At 43.0% G+C, this 22777-nt stretch overlaps 1 protein-coding gene across 1 annotated transcript in view; it reads right to left on the minus strand.

Moving 5' to 3' along the window:
- The window catches only part of LOC311493352 (ADAMTS-like protein 1), a 93567-nt gene that overhangs the window by 48764 nt on the left and 22026 nt on the right, over positions 1 to 22777 (minus strand). The window contains exon 2 of the mRNA XM_084551973.1: positions 9406 to 9522. Within this exon, the coding sequence (XP_084408099.1) occupies positions 9406 to 9522 (117 nt within the window). The remainder of the gene's footprint in view (positions 1 to 9405; positions 9523 to 22777) is intronic.

Here is a 22777-nt window from a genome sequence, read left to right on the forward strand (position 1 = left end):
TTAATTGGTTTGGCGGAGGTCTTTGTCCGCAAAACCGCAGCTAGAAAAGTACACAAACACGAGTTAAAAAGGGAGTAATCGTATACAAGAAAAATACATTGACCACTTCGGCAAGGTTTCCATCATTTCTTTAGCTCTGATCCCAGAAATGAATGAGAAAGAATACAATAAACTACACAATGAAGGTATACATGAAAACCTATCTAGTCGTATCAGAGTCGTTCACTACAACAGTGACATAAGAGAAGGTTTTTTATGACTGACTGACAAGCTTGTGGCCAACTAACATAGAAGAATCTCCTAAATCTCCTAAATCACATTTATTTTTCTAACATCGCCCCCCCTCTACATTTACACATTTGACATTGACCATACGTCGAGCATACGGCTCGCTTTTTTGAAGGAGTTGTTCTACAGTCTGTCAAGATCATGTCATGGATCTCGTCAGCAGTTTCCTGTGTGGCGATGGTGACTGGCCTTCCAAGATGGTGGTTATCTTCTTTGATTTCTCTGCCACGTTTGAGTTCGGTGGCCCACTCTTTCACCATCCACACCAAGTATTACCACCATGTCCTCACTGAACCCTTTGGGTGGTGAGCCCTCCAGACTGAGGTGGTGGGTGACCGCACAAAGGCTGATGTTGTCCATTTTCTCTTCTCCCCAAAACAGAAATGGCAAATGATCATTTCTGCAATTTCGACACAATCCCAGAAAAATGTTATACGAGATCTGCAACTCATCTTCTTCTGCCTTAAGGCTGTACTCTTCTTTCTTCAGTTTAATGTTGCTCTATTGGCCATGCATATAATAGACTAATGTTTTAGTAAGGAGACCTTTGTTGCATGTTTGTCTACTACATCTACATCATTTCTTCTGCTATCTAATAAAAGCATAAAATGACCCAAATAGTATTAACTTCAAAAATCTACTTCAGTGAGGTCTTATATATTAAAACATTACACAAACTTATTTAAAGGGGAACTACCGTTTTTTTACAATCCATATAGTGGGAGTGACTGGGGCACCGAAACGCAGCCTCTAAATAACGCATTATCTGCCACGAAACTCGTTCATTTCACTAATATTTTGTTATGATACGCTAGTGCTATTCCCTGTTGAGTCCGGACTTACCTGTTGTGACACTAAATGACACCAAAGTTATATGGATGTGTAAAACGATCGTATTTTATGCCAGAAATAAGGTCCAGGTTGTGAAAAACGGTAGTTCCCCTTTAAGCACTACTTTATATGGAACTAAAATTCTCCAACAATACACAACGGCAGTTTCCACTGCTTTATGTCCTACAGAAAGAGTGTTTGGGGGACTCAAATGAACACAACCTAAAGAGTTCCTTAAATTATGCCTATCTGAAGTGAAAGGCTTACCTCTGTGTTGTATAAAGATCTAATCTAAGTGTGCCCGTCTTGTGTTGCAAGCATTGTTCACTTTTCAACTTGGAAGAGCGTCAGGGTCATTTTTCAATTTTGTGGTTTGTGAACAGATTACATTCTCTCCCTGGGCTCCTTGAGAGTGAAAACTCTCTGTGAGCGTGTGCAGGAGAGTGCGAGCTCTGCGGACGCGCCAGCCATAGGTCTCCACACACGCACTCCGAGGTCCTGATTTTGCTCAGAGTACTTACAGAAGTTTGCGGAGATTAGTTCACATCATGCACCAGAGGGAGACCACCATGTTTAGGCCAAAACCTTCTTTCAATTTACTCTAAGCCCCGTGCAACCAGAGACGCTGAGTGGAGAATCAGCCAACGAGAAACCTAAACTTGACACTGATGCTGATGCACGCTTTATGCACTGCAGAAAATAAATTACATTTTGGAAACTTGCGCTTTGCTGTTATTCAAAGCAACTTATTCATGAGCTGAAGGATGCAGTGGATACAAAAGCCTACACAGATGGATGTTGAAATGCAAACAAATTTTTTATGAAACGACTAATAATGGAGGTTGAGGTGTTGCAATATGGGCTGTAATGCATATAATGTGTTAAGTTAATGTATTAAGACTAAAAAGATGAAATTTGTCCAGTCCAAGTGAATATTTGTGCCAAACCTGAAGACATTTCATCATGGCTGTACATACGAATGATCTGAAAATATATTGTGTCTGACCAGGGATGCCTCCAATGTGAAGACATGATGAAAAAAGCAGCAAGACACAAAGTATTATTTCCTGGTGAACTGCAATAAATGTATTATTATCTAAATCTGACGTCCAACAGTGCTGCATGCAATGTTATAGAGCAAGAGTTTGGGCAACAGAGTAATACGCCAGGAAGTGAGTTGCTACGTTGTCTAATGTTGTTATCTTAGGTTTGGCTTGTCTCATTTTACTCATACTTTCTCGTAAATTGAACTAGGAAACACACTGAATGGGGGATTTATTTGAACATTCACAACATCGCAGCTGGCGGTTCTCATCCAAGAGTTACTCTGCACAATCCAAACCTATTCAGTACACTCTTCTTTTAACACTGTGTTACATAATACAACACAATCAAAGTAGTTTAAATCGCAGCGGCTCTTTCCCAATAAATCACCCATCTGCACTGGATCCAACAACCGAATCCTTCCAGGACCAAAACTGGACATGGCTTTCCAGATAGAAAAAGTGGAAGATGTGTTTGTTCTGCTACTGTAGTGTACATGTCCGCCCACCACCGTACAGAGAAATACGAGCCCGCGTTTAAGAAAGAAGGGACATGCTTTGGTTCTGCAGCGCGTTCACTTCTTAACCTAAACTCTGCTCCGCATGTGCGGCAGGGATCATTCAGCGGCAGGTAATTACTGCTGTAACTCAGGTTAACGCTGTTGCTTACACTGGAGGCTGGCTACATACTGTGGCTGCCTGAGCCAAGTGAGCACTATGAAGAGCTCCTACAGAAGCTTACGTTGGACTTCCACTTAAGTTATTAAAGTTGTTACTACCTCCCCGCAGTTGGTTTATTTCAAGTCAAGTACCACAAGGTGAAAAACAACTTGTCCAAGAGACTGTTTTGTTTTAAAGTAAACTTTATTTTTTTTTTTTTTAAATGGCACTAAAGCCAAAGAGTAAGAAGAACTTGTTAGACTGAGGTGTTCTTATTTGGCTGTGATATCAGTGTTTTGAAAACTGTGGCTAATTTTGCTGTTATTCAATTCCCGTCTACGTGCCAAAACACCCATCGAGCACCAGAAAATAAAGGCCTAATTGTAACAATCACTGCCACTTGGAGGCAATTAGCGTGCTCTGCGCCAAAACCGAGAGCTGAGACATCCAAAACATTCCTGGATGAAACTTCCTGGCATCAACACGACCCTGTGTGTCTGTTTGTGTCTGTGCATGCCTGTGTAAATGCATGCCAAACCCGAAGACGAACACGAACATCTGCAACGAGGAGGGCAACCTGAAATGTAAACAATTAGAAATCAATCACTTGCACCAGAAAATGTGTGCGTGCCTTCACACGTCATGGAGGAGCAGACACTGCAGAGGGGTGAGGAGAGAAGACTGCGGGGGTGATGGGGGAGTATTTTCCCATTAATCAAAGACAGTTCTGCGCGAGGTGGCATGTGATAGTGTTGAATGCTAAAGGCACATGAATCACAAACACGTGGATTCCTGTGTAACAGTGCAGCATGTGCACATGTCAGCGTGCAAACACAAACAGCTATGGGATTACATGAGGGTACGCTGAGCAAGAGCCTCTACGAATGGGAGTGTGCATGGAGCAGTAGCCAGCAATAGACACACTGCTGGTTGAATGCATTTACACACAGCCACATTTGCTATGTGGGTGTTGTGGTGAGGTCTTGTCCCTGGTGGTATTACCTCAGCAGCACCACTCCAGTACCCACAGCGCACTGATGTGGGACCACATCAAGCAGGTTGAGATATTCGCTGCGGCACGGTGCGGGCCAAGGATTTACTGAACACATATGCTGATGGAACAAACACAGGGGTGAGAGAATGATCCCCAGTCCAAAGCCACGTGGCTTTACACCACATTCACCAGCGCTCAGCACTTTCTTCAAGAGCGCTGGGACCGAACCTCCAAACAGCACACAGATGTGCCAAACACCAGTCAGCTAGCCAAAGCGTACAACCCAGGAAGGCTAATGTCTCCTCGTTCGCTGCTTTCCTTTTCAGTACTTTCTTTCTCTTGTTGTAAAAAAAAAAAAAAAAAAAAGCTGGACAAAATCTCCACTGCAAAGAGAGGGTTTCGTCTGTTCAACAAAGTCAGTTGATCTCCCATACAGCTGGCTCTGCAAAAACAAACATTTGCATTTATGGCTAACTGGAGTCACAAACGTAGCTATAACTCACCGTTTACTCAAGGTTTTCCAATCCAGCTCCAGCATGGATACAAAGAGGCAGTGTTTCTAATAAACAGCTCAGTCAATCGCATGCAACACGGACTGATCCAGGGAGGCTGATCTCTCTAAAGAAAACAAGTCTAATAATGAATAAATACTCGGAAAATATGATTTCACAACGCAGTGATGGGACACGGTGTTTCATATCTTTACATACACGTATCTAGTGGCCCTGCATCTTTTATTGATTGGAATAAAATCAATAATAAAGGAAAACTCTAAGAATATCTATACATTTTGTTTCAGTGTAAACAACCAGTTCACCAAAGGTGAAGGGAAAGTTGATGGAATTTGCTTTTGAACAAAAAAATGCAGGCATGTTAGCTTAGGTTAGGTTAGCTTAGCTTAGCTTAGCGCAGAGACAGAAAACAAAGAAGCCTGGGCCCATTGCCACAAGAGAGACTCCAGGAGGTTACTGGAGTCTGACCCATAACCACTCTTAAATCACTTAATACACTTATTCAGCTGTATTTTTGAAGTTAGGTACTTTCTCTGGTTTCCAGTCTTTATGTTGAGCTAAGTGAACCATAAGCTCTTCTTATCCAGCTCTCAGAAAGATAGCAAATAAGTGTGCTTCCAAAAAAGTCAAACTTTAAAAGTATGCCCCAAAAACAAACAGCAATATGTTCATTGTTTCTCACCAGCATATTTTGTGTTTATTCTTGACGCCTAATAAATGTGTTGAGTACATTTTCATTAGCAAAAACTATTCCTAATAATCATAATCATTCTTCGCTTGTCAACAGTCCATGCACCGTGCACATGACTGTCTATGTGCATCCTTACAGTATGCAAGTGGTATTAAAAAGTATTGGCTAAATCTAAGAAGAAATACCTTTGAACATGGCGTGCATACATATAGAAGCAGGCGAATAGCATATAGTGGAAAAAAAAGGTTTGAGTCTAAACATCCTCTCTGTCTGCCAAAACCAACATGTCCATCCTTTTAATGAAGACAAATGAAGTGTTTAATTGCGCAAGACTGTCGCCCTTTCCACCTGGCTCAACATGCAAAACACAGCTGCCAAGCCAGCACGCAGCTCAGCAACGGGCTTCGGTCTTCGTGAGTTACTGCTGCCATGGCCACCGAGTGCGCCCCTCTTTGCTTGCCACTCAAACCGGGCCCCTTGGCCCTACTACCATGACAACCAGCCAAAAGGCGTAACCGCCTCAGTTCTTGTTCACCCTGATGCTTCTCAATAAAAAAAAAAAAAACATAGCACTGACGGTTGCTGCTCAAGGTGCAATTGAGCATATAAAGACATTAAAGCCTGAACTGCTTGGCATGGGATGAAGAGAGGGCAGAGAGGAGGGAACATCTAACAAAACATCCAACGTATAACAGAAAGATGAGGGAGAGGAAAGGTGTGAAAATATAACAACAACTTAGCAGGAGAACTGAAACACCACACCATGAAACATGTGAAGACAGGCGAAGCGGAAGTGTCCTCGCTCGCGCCAGGCCCGGAGTCAAATCTACAAAGTGGGGCTCTAATGACTGTCATTTCCAACCACTTAACTGTCACAACCCGTAATATCCTGGTCGTTCTTGGTGTGTTTAAAACAAAATGTGACCCAGAGCAGCAATCAGTACATCCAGCCCCAGATTAAAAACAGGACAAATGAACTAAAAGACCCTTTTCAGGTCTGTCAAAGTACAGGTGAAACAACATACAGTTACAGAACAAAGGTACAGGTGATTCAAGTGTTAAAACCGATACGGCATACTTTCAGATCTTAAATCTTTTTAGAAAATCTAGTCATGAGATCTAACCCAAGTACTCGAGTAAAGCTTTTAAAACTGATTTACACCGATCAGCCATAACATTATGACCACCTTCCTAATATTGTGTAGGTCTCCCTTGTGCCTCCAAAACAGTTGTGACTCATCAGAGAATGGACATGGGCCTTCTGAGGGTGTCCTGTGGTGTCTGGCAACACAACACTGTTAGTGGGGGTCTTTGGGTCCTATGGGTTGAGGGGATCATCCCGCAGATACTTGATCAGTTTGATATCTAGTGAATTTGGATACCAGGCCGTTTGTGTGTGTGTCTATGTCAGTCTGCATCCTGCTGGGGATGGGAGTGTCATTGCTATTTTGTAGGGGTGTCTGGTCTGGTCTAGGTGGGTGGTACATGTCTAAGTAACATCCACATGAACGCCAGGTCCAAACGTTTCCCAGCAGAACATTGTATTGTCATCAGCCATCAGTAACCCACTTCAAAGCTGCCTGTTGACAGGAGGATCATATTAGCCGTCTAAACACTTGTCGCCGCGTGTTGTGTCCCTCATTCCACCTCCTTTGTCATCTTTTTTTTTTTTTTTTTTCCCAGAGGCTATTTCTTTCTGTTCTAGCCCAACTCTCACAGCATTAACAACACTTGTTCTCTGTCCTTCTTTGTCTTTCATTCACCGTCAGTCATCAAGGCTGAGGAGCAGCTGTCACGTGTATCGGCTTTTGAACAGGAATTTTCAAAGATCTAGATTCGATCCCTCACTGCAAATAAACCGATTTGTCAATAAAACACACAAGTCAATAAAATCAAAAGCCATCATTTTAAAACATATCTTGACAGTATTTCAGTAAAATACAGTTCTCAAAAGTGCGGCAGATCAAACTAACATCCTAGGGGGGAAAAAAAAAATAATTCATGGTCAAACAATGAGTGGGAGCGAGATTTATGAGCAGCTTTTGTGTTTATCCTCACAGCCTGTCTCATTCAGTCTTGTAACACAGAAAAAGAAACTTTCTCAGACTTAGCAGCCAGCATTTCAGCTATCAGACCCCCCACACACTTTGAATCAGGGACCTCTCAACCCGGTACACTTACTTAATATGTGTTTATGAACGCTGACATTACTGAAGCTTTACAGCGCATGCATGCCATCACATAATGAATATGGGTTAATTTACAAAGGTATGTTAGAGCTTAGTTGTGTAAGACAGCTCTATTCCTTCGAAGCGACTTGCGTCGAGGCTGCCAGGAAAAACACTTTCCATCGGAGAGAACAATTCATCTGTGGCCCTCTTGGGGGATAGGATAAAGGGTGCTGGGGAGGTCAGTCTTACTGCCCACCAACCGACCCTGGCATATAGTCATGAAACAAGAGAAAGCGAATACACTCTGGATTCGGAGATCCGCCTCCTGGGTTTGCTCGCTAATTAAGCTGCGTTTATCTTGGCTTTGAATCAAGCTTAATATTGAACCTAGATCCAACGTTGAACAGCGCCACAGGCACAGTGAGACTGAAACCAGGCGAGTGCTGAAAGGAATCACAAGTGCGGCTCCTGGGTGTCTGTGCGCTCGTCATCTTAAGACATGTTAGCATCAGTAACACCATTCAGATTAAGAAGAAGTCAGTGTGGAATTATACACTGGAGCCTGAATATCCCGTAAAATGACATCTTCGTCTTACCTGTTTTGTCATACTGTAACTTTCTCTGATGCTTATCCCAGCAAGAGATAGTTGACTCATCCTTTTAATTCACAGGAAAGGCAAATCTAGAGTTTTATATCAAAAAAAGCACCTGTCTGATGACGGCAAATAAAATGCAACCAAAGTCATTTTAACAAATCCCATGAAGAGTAACTGAGGCTTGGATGGCTTGAATACAGTATGTCGGAGTGGATATATAAATACCCTTCGCATGATGTTGGGTTTGACAATCGCTCAAAAACTAGCTAATGCAAATTCAAAAATTCACTTGAGGTCGGTGCATCATAAATCACGCTGCAGCTTGGTTACAATTTGAAATCCAACAGCTGTAAAGATTTGTTTGTGGTTTCTAACTACAGTGCGGCGCGCATGAACCACAGCATTTAAATTCTTGACTCTTAATAGAGTTTTGAAATGGTTTTTCCATTAAGGCTGGCTTTGGGACACGGACGCGCACGTAAAAAGCAAAAGACGGACCAGAAATACTGAGGAAATAGAAATGATTTAAAGACACCGGGGCAGGGCGACGTTAGCGCGGATACTGCAGACGCTCGCTCTGCCCGGCTCCGATCCGTAAGTCTATCCGGCGCATGCGAGTTGTCACATAAGCCCCCGCGATCCTGCTTCAAAGTGCAGCGTCGGGTTCAAGCAGATTTTTTGTTTCAAAAGAAAACACCGCTGCGTTTGATTAGTGTTCAACACGCGCTGAAAGCTTTCTGAATATTCAATAAGCCGAGGTCAAAAAGTCATTTGCTGGAGCGTGGAAGCTTGGGCAAGACGTGTTTAGAAGGACTTTCACCTTTCTGAACAGGTCGTATGTGCGGGTAAATGCACATAAAGCAGAAGAATGTGAGTAAAGTCAGGTCAGTTACATAATATCCTCACTGCGGATAGAAAAGTGCAACACTAGAATTCACCTCAAGATAGAGTTACTGCTTGTGATAGCGTAACACTGTTCAAATACCTTTGATCAGTTTTAACAGATTCCTCTAAAATTGTGCTCGTGCCCCGTCACAAAGGAATGATGAGATAGAAGAGCTCCATGTCGCTGTGTGGGACAGCAGCAGCTCAAACCCTCCCTCCTTCCTCCTCCAGTTAGATAAAACATCTGGGTGAGAGGCTGGCTCCAGAGAAGCGCTACGGGCAGGACTCATGTCTCATCAAAGGTGATGACAGAGTGGGAGTAATGTGATGCAAGAAAGGCACCCCACCCTCGCACATGCAACGGGTGTCAAGTGTGTGTGTTTGCATGTGCTGCCCTGTTTCACATCAAGCTGGGTCAGCCCGCAGTCAGATTACACCTCCCCCTCCTCCCTCCCTCCCTCCCTCCCCGACGTCCCACAATCATCATTCACTCGCGCTCATTACTGAGGTGTAATATGGAGGATTTTTCACTCCTATGGTGCGGCGTGTTATCTAAACACGCTCTGATAGATTTATTAGTTGATTTAGTTTCATCTGACATCTCCGTTTATTTCTTTGTTCGAGTTATAAAGGAAGGAAAATGTGAGATTTGGAGTTCATGTTTAAGGAGCAGTCGGGTAGAATTAAGCTAATACAGTAAGTGGAGAGTGTTTTTTTCGGGATCGAGAACTTACCGAGTCGTCTGGTTTCGGGCTGCCGTCGTGGAGGGGCTCTTCGGGAAGGTGGTCTCGACGAATCAGAGTGAACTCCCTGATGAACACAGCTTCTCCGTCGTTGGACCCCACGGCAACCTGAACAACAAAGACACAGTTGGTTTTAAGTTTTAATAATAAAGATTTTGCCAAATGGATAATATAAAAAGGTGAAGGTTTCCAATCTCTACTTGTTTTTCTTTCTTAGGGAAAAAGCTCCATCACTGAATTTGTTCATTATTTGTTCTTTCCTCTCCTGTTAATCATGCCATTACTCCTCACATTTATCTGTATCTAAAACTGTGTGCAAAGTAGTTTAAACTAGCAAAATGAAGAATCTCATGAGGTCATGTATAACAATACACACCGATCAGCCACAACATTAAAACCACTGACAGGAGAAATAACATCAACCATCTTGTGACAGTACAGTGTTCTGCTGGGAAACTTTTGGACCTGACATTCATTCATGTGGATGTTATTTAGACATGTACCACCCACCTAGACCAGACCAGGCACCCCCACCCCATAGCAATGACACTCCTTGATGGCAGCAGCCATCCCCAGCAGGATGCAGCCTGACACAGACACACAAAAAACGGTTTAGGAACAACTAAAAAAAAACATGAAGAGCAGAACAAGGTGTTGACCTGGCCTCCAAATTCACTAGATCCCAAACTGATCAAGTATCTGTGGGATGATCCACAGAGGCCCCTCCCCTCAACACATAGGACCCAAAGGCCCCCCACTAACAACACTCTGTTCCCAGACACCACAGGACACCCTCAGAAGGCTCATGTCCATTCTCTGATGAGACACAACTGTTTTGGAGGCACAAGGGAGACCTACACAATATTAGGAAGGTGGTCATAATGTTATGCCTGATCAGTATATCCATCAGAGGGATCAGAGCAGTACTTTTATTTTAATACAGTTTGCTTCCAATACTTCAACTACATTTTTACTTGAGTCAGATTTTTCATAAACAACCTGTTTGCAATTTAATATTTTAACATTTCTATATTGAAGGGCCTCAGTGTGCTTAGAAGGGAATGCTTGCCAGATCTAACACAGTGTGAAACATGCCACCTCTCAACGTTCCCAACGTGGGAATGTGAGCAGCAAAAATGTGAACAATTCCAACCATTTGTAACTGACAATTCCCGAACCTTTTTTAAAAAACACACAAAGTTGTAAAAAATGTGCCACAAACAGGTCACAGAAAGCTCAAGGACTGCCGCTGAATGAATGAACTGCAGCAGGGGTTTGGTTCATTGTTGAAGTATGCAACAAGCTTTTTCTTGGTCATGTCAAACAGTTTCCACCTAATTTCATCACCTGACTCTGGAGCAACAGTGAGGGATTTAAAGAAGTAAAACTGAGCATTGTGTGTTTTTCCTTAAGGTTTGTTCTCTCGACCGCACATCTCCCTCGATTATCGTTACAGGCTCCGGAGAAATTCACAGCACATGAGATCTGATATCACAAGACGCGGTGGCCCACGTCTTCATTGGAGATTGGTAGGGGGGCACGAGGGGCATCTCGGATAGGGCCCATTAGCAGCACGGCAGGGCCCGCATTCTGCAGGATGCACACATTCACAGAGCGGGGGCCCTCAGCTGCTCTCTGTGGGTCATAAACACCCTGTAATGACCCGGGTCAATTGCCTGCCTCCCAGGCATGTGCTATGGCAGTGCAAACCAGAGCAGGGAATGTGGGTTTGGGGTTCTTGAGGTTCTTCACATTGTAGGGGTTGCAGATTTTTTTTGCTGCTAAGCAACTGCAACAAAACTAGTTTCTGTGGGAAACAGCCACAGAATGACTCTTAAATAAGACAAATCAAATCTGGTCTAAAGCCCTACACTCAGCACTGCTTAGTTGCCGTCACTTAGACTGTTGTGGCTTCTGTAACGCATAAGTCACGGCGGTGCAATGTGGACAAAAGCCTCCTTGGATGACAAAGACCATAATCATTTTTGTCGGTTACAAATGTGAGGATTTGGAAAATTTTGAATGTGAATAAATTTATATATTTCAGACTGGGCTCTGAGCAAATTGCCACATGCAAAGTGCAAATCAGGAATGAGATGAATGAGTGTGACGACTCATCCTATACTTGTGAGAAAGCCATAAAATATGCGTCTCGAAATCTAATCTAGCACGTTTCTCAGCACATTCTCAGAGCTATATACACACATTATGAATTTAGCACATTTAATATGGGAAACCAAATAACTGATGAGAAACCTTTATCAAAACACGGCCTACCACTGCACGTCTGAAAACAACATAAGATCTCCGCTATGCTGCAGCGAAGCATGTCCTCTCCGCCTCCGACGATGAAAATTAAAATGCTGAACGACCACAAGCCAGGGGTAAAGCAAACATAAGCCAAGCGTGCGAACTTTAAGAAAGATTTTGTCGATGTGTGTGTGTGTGTCAGCTAAGATGTACTAAAAAAAAAAAACTCTTGAGTGACCAGATGTCCTTGCTCAAGGCTAAATGGAGGCCCCGGCTGAGATGAACACTCCGATTGTGTCTTTCTCAAGAGATTTTCCCCCTCCCCCGTTCACATGAAATTATTTTCTCCCACACTTATAGTGTCTTAACACCAGACAAATCTGACAGCCGTTTCCTTGTCATTCCGAAGCCGGCATCCATCCTCCTCCTTAAAGAAGTGGGATACGCTGGAACGAGAGAGAGCTACACGCTAATGGTGCATGGCAGCTACACTCTCCCTCGCTGGAGTCTTGAAAGGGGGATCTATCAACTCGTTTCCCTAAGAAAACAAGCTGGCTGCTCAGTGCCAATGTCAAGCATCCTGAACACCCCCACTGGACAGAAAAATTAGGAACTGAAAGAGGACTTGATATTTCCAAGAGAGCCAGAGTTCAGACTTGTGCTAACATCCGAGGAAAAGGAGGTTGAGCGCCATCCTTGATTTGCAAACAGAATCCTCAGCAAAAAAAAACATTTATATACTATAAAACTTGCTTGTATGCTAACTGCACAAAACAATCAAGTAAGTTAACGGCACTTGGGTCGGTGGGTCAGTCTTCTCAGACCTCTCTGTTAAAATACCACAGTTTACAGCGGAAATAAACATGTTTGCAGCATGGTACACAAAACTATTTTGCTCTCTGCGGCTCGTGACCCCATTCACGTCAACTGTACGAGTGCGCATTTTATATAGCTCACCTGTTTACGCATGATTAAACGCGTAGCTGCTTTGAGTGACAGGTTGATAGCCTCCTGCTTAGGCTACACCCACACACTGAGCTTTTGAATGAGCCGGGAGTTAGGCGGAGTCGTGCATGGGCAAGTCGGCGACGCCCGGTGCGAACCTTTGAGCTTCAACACCTCCTATCCTACGAGTGACCTCGTGGAAAGCTCAACCATCTTTATACACAGTTCACGGTGGAGAGCTCCAGACTAGATTTCCCTTGGAAGGTGGTAGAGGCCAAATACAGAAACAAAGGAGAACAATTTCATATATTTCGTTTTGTTTTTTAACTTACTTTATTGATCATTTTGGGGTAATTCTTTCTCTTTTAACCCATTCATTTGTTCACACCCAGGAGAGAAGTGGGTTTCCACCTGGACGGCGTGCAGGATTTGGGGTTTAGGCACTTGCTCAAGTCATATCAGCCATAGACGTAGGGGAGATGCAAACTTTGGCCCCGAAAACTGGTCCTCTAACCACTACTCAGTGGGATTCAAACCCACACATCCAGAGGACACCTGAACGCAGCACCTTAGACCGCTCGGCCGTCCTGACACATTCATCCATGCACTTGCATTGTATTAGACCTGTGACCCACGGGTGTCTTGCGGGAGCCTCTTTAAACACAACTACATAGAGCCTATATCCTCTACGGGACCTAACGAGAGCGTAAGATCTTTTACATGCATGCACTAATGTTTGAGTTCATTTCAAACGAACATGACAGGGGTTAAGAAAACACACACTCCTGGTTTATAGGGTCACAGGCCTTTGTGAAGAAACCAACTCAAAGTGGCATCCAGAACTAAACGTTAGGCTCAAAAGCAGCGCGTGAGTGTGTGTGTGTGTGTGTGTGTGTGTGTGTAAGTCACATAGAGCAAGGGTGAAAGTAAAACAGGCAACCAGGCCGGTGATTCATTAACCTCCAAGACGAGTTCGATTTCAAAGAGCTCTTCTCAACCAGGGAAGAGAAGAGGAAGTGAACTCTGGGGCAAGCCGGGTCTTCAAAAGCACATAATCAACAGTAATAACATCCAACCTGATATTATAATTGAGCTTTCCTATAACGTGGTGCCAGCTTCGAGTGTTTGGGTGGAAACTGTGAAAAATGAGCGACTTTTGCCATGCTACGCTAGTCCAAAACCGAGACTTATGTTTCGCACTGCTGCCTTTGATTAATAAGATTCCATCCTGTGTTTAGATAAGGACACCTTTTTTTCTCTAGACCGGCTCCTGTCTGAATGAAACCTAAGAGCTAAAGATATTTTTGCTAATCCACTTTGAGTGGGATCCATGTGAGCTTTCACTTAGCACATTTCGAAGGAGGAAACATTGTGGCCTCCATTTCCTCTCCTTCTCTGCTCCTCTTTCATAAGCAAGGAAAAAGGGTGCCTTTTTGTTTTTTTTCATCCGAGAACTTTGACCATATCCATCCCCGGCCCTCACACATCGATCCGCTGGAGGATTTTGCAGCTCACCATGAAAGAACCATAACATTATGAACACTTAGTTGAATATTTACTCATTAAAGCCCATGTCTGCGTCAGGACTTAATGACTGATAAAGGTAAGAGTCATAAAGGTTGCGATAGAGTCTTGGCATGCCTCTGCAAAACAAAACACCCTCCAGCAGAAAAGTGGAGAAAAAAAAAAACTCCTGTTTACAATTTTCACTTCAGACATTCACACAGGATACCTGCAACGTAGCAGCTCCTGGCTAAGCTCTCTGAGAAAACTAAATAAAGCTGGAAACCTCTTTCATCACATTCTCTGATTTCTGATGGATTATTTCGTTATCTAATGTTCTTCCTCAGGCGGCCTTTGAAGATGTACCATCTCCTTAATTTCCCTGCCAGATTTCCCTCAACTTGATTTACTAGAGTCCGTCTCCCAAGTGCAGGCTGTCCGGCAAATGTGCGGAGAAGAGCGTCAGGGAGCTCAGCTCGTCGCCAGTGCTGCAGTTTTCACCTCCATTTCTTGTGAACAGCACAAGAAATGAAAAAGCCTCAAGGAAGTGAGAGAGAAAAAAAAAATCTACCTGTGATAGATGAAAATCTTTCCTGGCACCGTCATCACATCCCTTTGGATTCACGCTCTGTTTAACTCGTGTTTTAATGTCTCATAATGATGCGTGGCACCTACCTAATGATGCATGAGCTCTCTGACACAGCGTTTCAGTGTGCTCATGAAGCTTTGCTTATAGTTTGACACGTTTTCTGGTGAAACGGGATACTGGCGCGGAGCATAACGCGTGAGCAGATCAGTTGAAAGTGTAACTCAAATGAAACAGAAAGCCTTTTGTAGGATTATGGACCAACTTTTATGTTTATTTAGGTAGGATACGGGCGGTACAGTTCAGACACGACGCACTAGTTACAGCAGCTCGAAGCATATACTTTGCATACTTGGGTCGCATCTATGCATCAATGTGCCTTTGTTAAGCTCAGGTTCTTGTACTGTAATGATAGTGATGCCTTATCCCTTTGAACTTAAAACAGCACATTGACATTTTTGTAAGACCAAGCTTTTGTCAGTAATACAGTTAAAGCATACTGTTGCAGGACCATGATTCAGTGCACCATGTCCATATATAGCTATCAGTGAAAAAAGAAGCGCACCATACAGAAGAAGGAAAGATAACGCTAAGAATTCTATTGGGTCCTGGGCCTTACAGAGGTCTTATAAACTTGAGACAGAGTGTTGGCGGCGTCAATATCCTCAATAAACTAAAGACTTTGATCGCTGAGCACCTCGCTTGCAGGAACACATTACTTAAGTCGCTCTACGACAAGCTGAGCAGTCCTTTTCAAATAGACGGATACAAAGGAAGACCACTCTCACGTGTGAAGGCTTTACTTCTGTTCGTTAAAAGCCATGGCAGTGGAATCGACCATTTCACCTGAACCTCACGGCCTCCCATCAGCCCAGTCCAGGCGCAGACACAGGGAAGAAGGCCAAAAGAACGAAAATGTGAGGAAGAGGAGCTCCAAAGACTGGTTCCCTCCAGAGATGGCCTTGGTGAGGAGCAGGCTGCACATCAGGAGGGTGATAATGGACAAAAAAAATCAACGGACCGGTCATGGAGATATTATTGACACCTGCCAGGAACTGGAGCGTGTGTTTGCCTTGGTGGTCTTCAAGGCAGCAAATGAAAATATAGAGGTGAGAGCTATGGTCACATTGCTTCTTCAAATAACATATATATATATATATATATATATATATATATATATATATATATATACATATATTTTAAACACATACAAATATTGCATTTTAAATGTGTAACAGAGTTGTACAATGTATTGCATGTGCCAGTTAATATTTTTTCTAAAGTACTACAAAAAGCAATCTTGTACACTCTTGAAAACTTGAAAAGCAAAGGTGGTGATGATGCCATGTGTGATGAAAGGGTCCAATACAGTTCCGGCAAATCAGAGCAAAAACAATTTCATGGCCACCTTTATCAATGCAGACGCAAACAAGTCGTGCTTCATACGTAAGCAAGGGTGTTTCAGTGACGCACATTGTAAACCTTCTAGTTTATTGACGTCTGCAACGAATGACTCACAGCTGGACAATATACTGTAACTGAACGTGGTTGTATGAGTTGTAAATGCTTATCTTCTCCTCTCAACTTCCTTTAGGTGTTTGGTTCTTCATCTGACGAGGAGCAGTCCGCAAGACATCCACACCTAACAGACATTGTCTATTACTGATACCGGCAGTGTGCTGGGTTTATGACGTGTACAGTATGAAACTTGTATGAATGAATGAATGTATGGCTTATTTTTGCTACAATATTTAATAAATACCTTTTTATGTATTTGTAAAAGGGTTGAGTACTGATGTTTTACAGATATCTCAAACAAAAAAATGAGGAACCTGTATGTAGCTAGAGGGTTGTTAGCCAAGCTAAAGTTAGCATAAAAACAGAAAACTAAGAGAAGATGCTGACATTGTTCTCTCTAAAAGTCACTTCTCAACCTTGCTGTGAACATTTGTAGTCTGGAAGCCGGCCCGAAACCTCCCTCGCACACAAAATGTTTGTGTTGGTCTGGAGTCGCTCCGTTGGGAACTCATTACGCTCTGGCAAAGATCTGCCAGGCAACATGGTCATCCACGTCATCTGAGTACCGTGGAGCTGAAACTAAATTGCTCTTAGTGGTTGTAGGGCTATCCAATTACCCATATTCTGCTACGAGTTAATTCCGGCTATGCCGGGCCAGAACATTTGCTTAATCTGTACACAAATGTAGAAAATGGCAATTAAGGGTTTTAAGTCGATGCTAAGCTAAGGACCTCCCAGTTTGCAGCTCCTTCTTAATGCGCAGTGGTATAAATCTCTTCATTGAACTCTCAGCCAGAAAACAAAAGAGTGTATTTCACAACTGAACTGTTCCTTAAATCATCTCATATATTATTTTATTTCATCCTGAATTAGATGACCAACTAAACTGTTTGGGGACTAAATAGATGATCACAGAACAGCCCTTCATTTCTTACATGGGAGTGATTTTTCTTTATGGCTGCAGCCCACTGACTGTGTCCAATGGTTCCTCTGTGTAAGGCAACAGGATAACGCATCTGAAGAGGTCATCATCGATCATTTTATTCAACAGTTGTCACCAGCCATTTTTCTTCAACTATCCTCTGGCTTTTACAAGAATTCCTTCTCAACCGCAAAATATCAGCCTGCAGTACAAACAGAGACAAAATACTGTAATGCTCACACCGGCTGTGCCTTTACAATAAATCACAACTCGTCACTCCTGAGCTGACCACATGCTGACTGCAACCTGAGCGCTTGACCCGTCCAAGTGTGCAACATTAGCAAGTAGCATATTTCCTGCTAAGCAGACAGGTTAGTCCACCTGCTGGCCATGTGTGAGGTCATGAGGGTTCACCGTGGAGTTCCTACTTTAGCGAGGAGCTCATTATGTGGCGCGACAACACACTGCCGACAACCCCTGGCCTGCACTACAGATGGAGCTATGAGATCCTCTGCATCCCGTTAGCCAGCGGAGAGACATATGAGCAAAAATAGCTTTACTGCTAAGATTAATCTCTGCACCAGACCTGGTGTGGTTTTCATGCTTAGGTAACGACCGCTCTTATGTTTAATGTGGAGGTTTTTAATAAAGCCCTCAAAAGAAGTCTGACAGCTCAAAGAACAGCATGGAGTCCAGTACCAGAACATACTTGAAGACCGCAGAACCATAACCATTTTTTATACAGTATACTGTATACTGCCGCCACTGTGCTGATGATTCTGCATGAGTCTCCCTCAGTGGTGGTTGAATACAAAGTCAAAGGAACAGCTTTGTATTCTCCAGCTTTGCTGTGTCAAATCAACACCTTAGCTGATGTTGCAAAGATGCATTTAACAGCTGTGCATAACATGTCTTTTTGATTTAATGTTTACAGAGTTAAACGAAGAGCTGGGTTACCAGCATTTCTGTCCACGTAAAAGACTCAGTCTACAACATGAGCAAACTGACAGATATGCAAATGAGACAGAAGGGAAAATATAAGAGAAATACAAGAAGTAAAAAGGGTTAAAGAAATAAAATACTATCCCAGGAACCTATTCCAGCTTTCATCTGGCAAGAGGCCTGGTACACCCTGGACAGGTCGCCAGTCTATCGCAGGACTCACACTCACACCTACGGCCAATTTAGAATCACCAGTTAACCTAACGAGAATGTCTTTGGACTGTGGGAAGAAGCCGGAGTACCCGGAGAGAACCCACGCAGACACAGGGAGAACATGCAAACTCCACACAGAAAGGCCCAGTTGGCCCATGGATTCAAACCCGGAACCTTCAATAAACTGATTTTTGCATGAATAATTAATCTGATTATTACAGATTATGTGAAAGGTGGCCCTCATAGTGAAAAGTACACAGGTAGCTACAGTCTCCCAGAACTTTAAAGACCAGTTTAGTGCCATTCAGGTCATTGTTTTGGTTCAGACTTTTTAGATGAGATTTTAAGAAAGTCTAATAAGCAACTGTTTATTGACATGTCAGTATCAGAATGTGTATGTGACCAGTCAGCCTCTTGGGTCCAAAACTAAAATGTGCATCTTCAAATTAAGACTACAGCTGCTGTAGCATGCTCGTTGAAAGAAACCGGAAACCACAATGATAAGACACTGAAGAGTGACTTGCACTCAGGACCCTACCAGCTGCAGGAAACGGTGACAGGGTTCCCACAAAGATGCCAGTTAGGTCAGAGAGAAAAGGCAGCGAAGGGCAAGACCAGATCCTGACACACCACATGTCATTTCCTGAAACATCTAAGTTTCCTGCAGCAAACGATGTTCTGTGACACGCACAGAAGGATCATCACTGACTTAAAAGTTGAAGATTTTAGAGAAGTGCAGGCCAAGAGACAAGAGATAAAACTTTCTGATGTTCATTGCTCTAAAATTGAAAACATGTCTTAAACCAACACACTGAACTCAGTAGTTGATCAAAATCTAATAATTTAAAAGCACTATTCTGGAAGTTGGCCCTGACTCATTAAATTAAATGTAATATATATTCTGCTGTGGTCTAACTCTGCAGGGCCAAGCTCTCCATCAAACGAGGGGAAGAAAAAAAGAGGCCTCAGCTGGACTTTCTTTGACGCAATACCCCTGCTTTAAGACATCCGCCCAGTTTCGCATCTTCCATCACACCCACTTAAAGACAGAAAAGCCGCTGCCTCTGCCCATGATGGATGGCCTTGGCTCTTTGTTATAGCCGAGTCCGCTGGGTAGCATAGGCGGGAAGATTATGCAAGTGTGTGAAACTCAAGCAGGCATGGGTGGACAAATCATGACCGACTCACATTTTCACAGGAGGAGATAGTTTACCAGAATCATCCATCTCCCGCTCCTCTGTCTGTCTTCCCGGCCTTAGGCTCAAAACAGATTGTCCAAATCCATCATGCAGCTTCACACTAAGAGGAGCATTTAAATGTTATAAATTACAGCAGGAGGGGGTCAGGGATGAGTGGTCTTAAGAAACCATGTGGACAGCCATACAAGCATATCCTTATCTGTGCAAAAAGCAAAATAAATGTCTCGGGATAGTATTAGATAAAGACTTTCTGTGGCCTATTTGCTGCAGTTAATGCAATGCATCTTTAGGTCTAAAGAGTGAACGCTGTATACCATCATATCAACACAACCCTGGAAGCTATCCAACCATCAGACATGGACAGAGGCGAATCTGCAGCAGCTGTGTGACTGCTCTCCCTCACAGCTTTTAATTGGCCTCATTGATTCACTGGCTCGTCTGCAGCTCTATCCAGTGGTGTTAAGTAACTGGGACATTGCCTTCTATCAGTAATGAAGCTGTGTGTGTGCGATGGCGAGTGTGTGAACACAAGACCGCCCGCCACGACCAAAGCAGCAACAGAGATGGATGCTGCAGCAGTGGATTTCATTCAAAACAGTGTGCCGCACAGGCACACACACCCACACACTCACAAACATCTGTCCTGCTTCGTCATATCAGCTCATAGAAGGATTATAATAGACAGCTGGGTGGCACAATTACAGCAGCACAGTGTTCCACTCGGAGCGGGCCAACGGGTTCACGGCCTAGTACGTGTGTGTTGCCGCAACGACTGACTCGAAACACCAGGGTAATTTCACACATGAAGGTGACTGTCACCGGATGATTGATGATAACGGTTTATAAGGGTTTTTGTAGTGGAGCCCCAGAAACGCTCTTAACTTTCCATTCAGGTTCAAGTCTTCAGCTGCTCACGAAAAAAAAAACATTTGAGAGCTGAATCTGAACTATTTACACCAATTATTATTTAATTCAAAGCTGATCTAGACATGCAAAAGTTTATACTGACAAAGATGTTAAAACTTCCTGTCTTATGCCTGGATTGCCCCATTCACCCTTTTAAGTCTAAAACATGAGAAAACATAATGAATTAAAATAAAATGACATGCTGCATAATACAGTCTGTATTTTGTTGTTTTCAAGGGCCAAAAAAAGTAGTGGCATTGGTGATGATCCAGAAATGTTTCCTGTTCTATCTGTTATTCAATATAAATGTGCCATTACAAGCTTCTGCAGAATTGTCAGTGGAAATGTCCCAAACATGGATCCCTCCATGAAATACATGCAAGCACTTTAAAGCCAGACCTCCCAGAAGACCAATCCAGTAATTGCTTGTTTTCTTTGAAATGGACAAAGAACCAGCCTGGCAAGATGTTAGCCCGAACTGCGACCACAAATAGCTGAAGGCCAAACAGATTAAACTTTGAGGGTGTTCCGCAAGGTACTGCAAAAGGACTTCTTTACTAGTGAATCAATCTGCAAAGGCCAACAGATTTCTTCCGCAGTGTTTCCCAAACTGGTTTTCACCAACATCAACATGCGCTACCAAAGCCCTGGTCCTCTCCAGAGCGCCGTCTGCGGTCGATGCCGAGTTGCTGCTGCATTCCTGCTCCCAAATTAAGCCCCTCATTTGCGGAGTTGCCTGACCATCCAACAATCTTAATTTCCATTTTGTGTGGCATTCTCGAGCCCTGATCTCATCCGGCTGGCAGCGACGCAAACAGTGAAATGCTGCCCTGCCTGTAGCATGGCATCTTTAAGTATCCAGCACTCGGCTCCATAATCCACACTCCATTCTTCAGTTGTGTTCGGCATTATTAGAAGCCAGCTGCACTCTGGGCACAAAGTGGAAGGAATTTTGGATGTTTACCAGTAAGCTGAGCTTTCTGCCAGTTACACAGAACTAAACTTATTTTCAATTGCTTTTTCTTTACAGGGTAGCCGCATTATTCAGCTCTTGAGAGTTGTGGGAATGGTTAACTGTTAAAAAAGGGAATGTTAGATATTTCGAAATACATTTACAGATTATTGATCCCAAGTCATATGAGACTTGAGGGATTTTCTTGGTCTGGCGATCAGATTTTTAAAACCCTTCATGCTCTGTGGTCTCAGAAGGATGGATTACTTCAGCATTCAGGCTCACAAACAAACAAATTTAGTATAAAGCTTTACAGAATCGTGCTCTCTGGAGCAGGTTTTATTCAATGAGCTCTCTATATTTGGCAGCATTTGTTCCGACCAATGTCCTCCACTACCGCAACGTTTTTTGTTTTTTTCCAATTTTTCAAACCAAGCACCTTCTTTTTTATTTTTATTTATTCCCATTCTTATTCTTGTTCTTATTTTTATATTTATTTTTAGCTATTTTATTTATTTTTTATTATATTTATTACCCATACTACCTCTGCAACAACATGTAAATATATAATTCCTGTTTACATTTGCACTTTATTCACTTTATAGTCATGTTTAAATCCTCCATGGACGGTTTAGATAGTTAATGGCATTTTTTTTTTCTTTTTTGTATATACTTTGTATTGTTCTATTTTTAGTTTTTTGTTCCTTAAAAGTGTCTTGTTCTTGCACGTCATGCTGCTCACTTAAGCTGCCCCCCGGGGACAAATAAAGTTTTCTGAATCTGAACCTTACTATATCATGATGTTACCACCACCGTGCTTCATCACATGGATGTTATTAGCCACATGATGAGCAGCACTTGATGCTCTATTTATTGGGCGTAGCTAGCTTGTGTCTAGTTGCTCTAACACAGAGGCCGGATTGATGTCCTTAGTGCTGCTAAGACGGTTGTCCTTTCGCCAGGTTTTTCCACCACTGCAGAGGACAACCATGGGAACAATCAAAGCTTTAGAAAAATGGTTTTATACTTTTGCCTTGATCCAGACCTCGCCACAGTTTTATCATGGAATACTTCATGGTTTGGTATTTGTCCTGGTATGCAGTGAATTGTGGTCTCTTATATACATAGGTGTGTCCCTTCAGTTTGCCGCAGGTCTACTCCACTCAGGTTCTAATCACATGTCAAGGATTACTAAAGCAAACAGGTTGCCTCTCATGCCAGTTTGGAGTGCCATAGCGCAAGTTCTCTTTATAAATGAGTGATTTTAGGTCATAAGGAGGAAAGGCAGACCTTTCTGCCTTACAGACTCCCCCAGACATCCCCACTTGACTCAACATTCTTCTGCGGCCAAACAAACCACAATTTCGCGACTGCGCTGACAGACGAGCTGGGGAAAACCCAGTGATTTGTCTAGGGTCCTCTAAAGA

Source organism: Chelon labrosus, assembly GCF_963514085.1.
Source record: "Chelon labrosus genome assembly, chromosome: 1".
NCBI classification, from domain to species: Eukaryota; Metazoa; Chordata; class Actinopteri; order Mugiliformes; family Mugilidae; genus Chelon; species Chelon labrosus.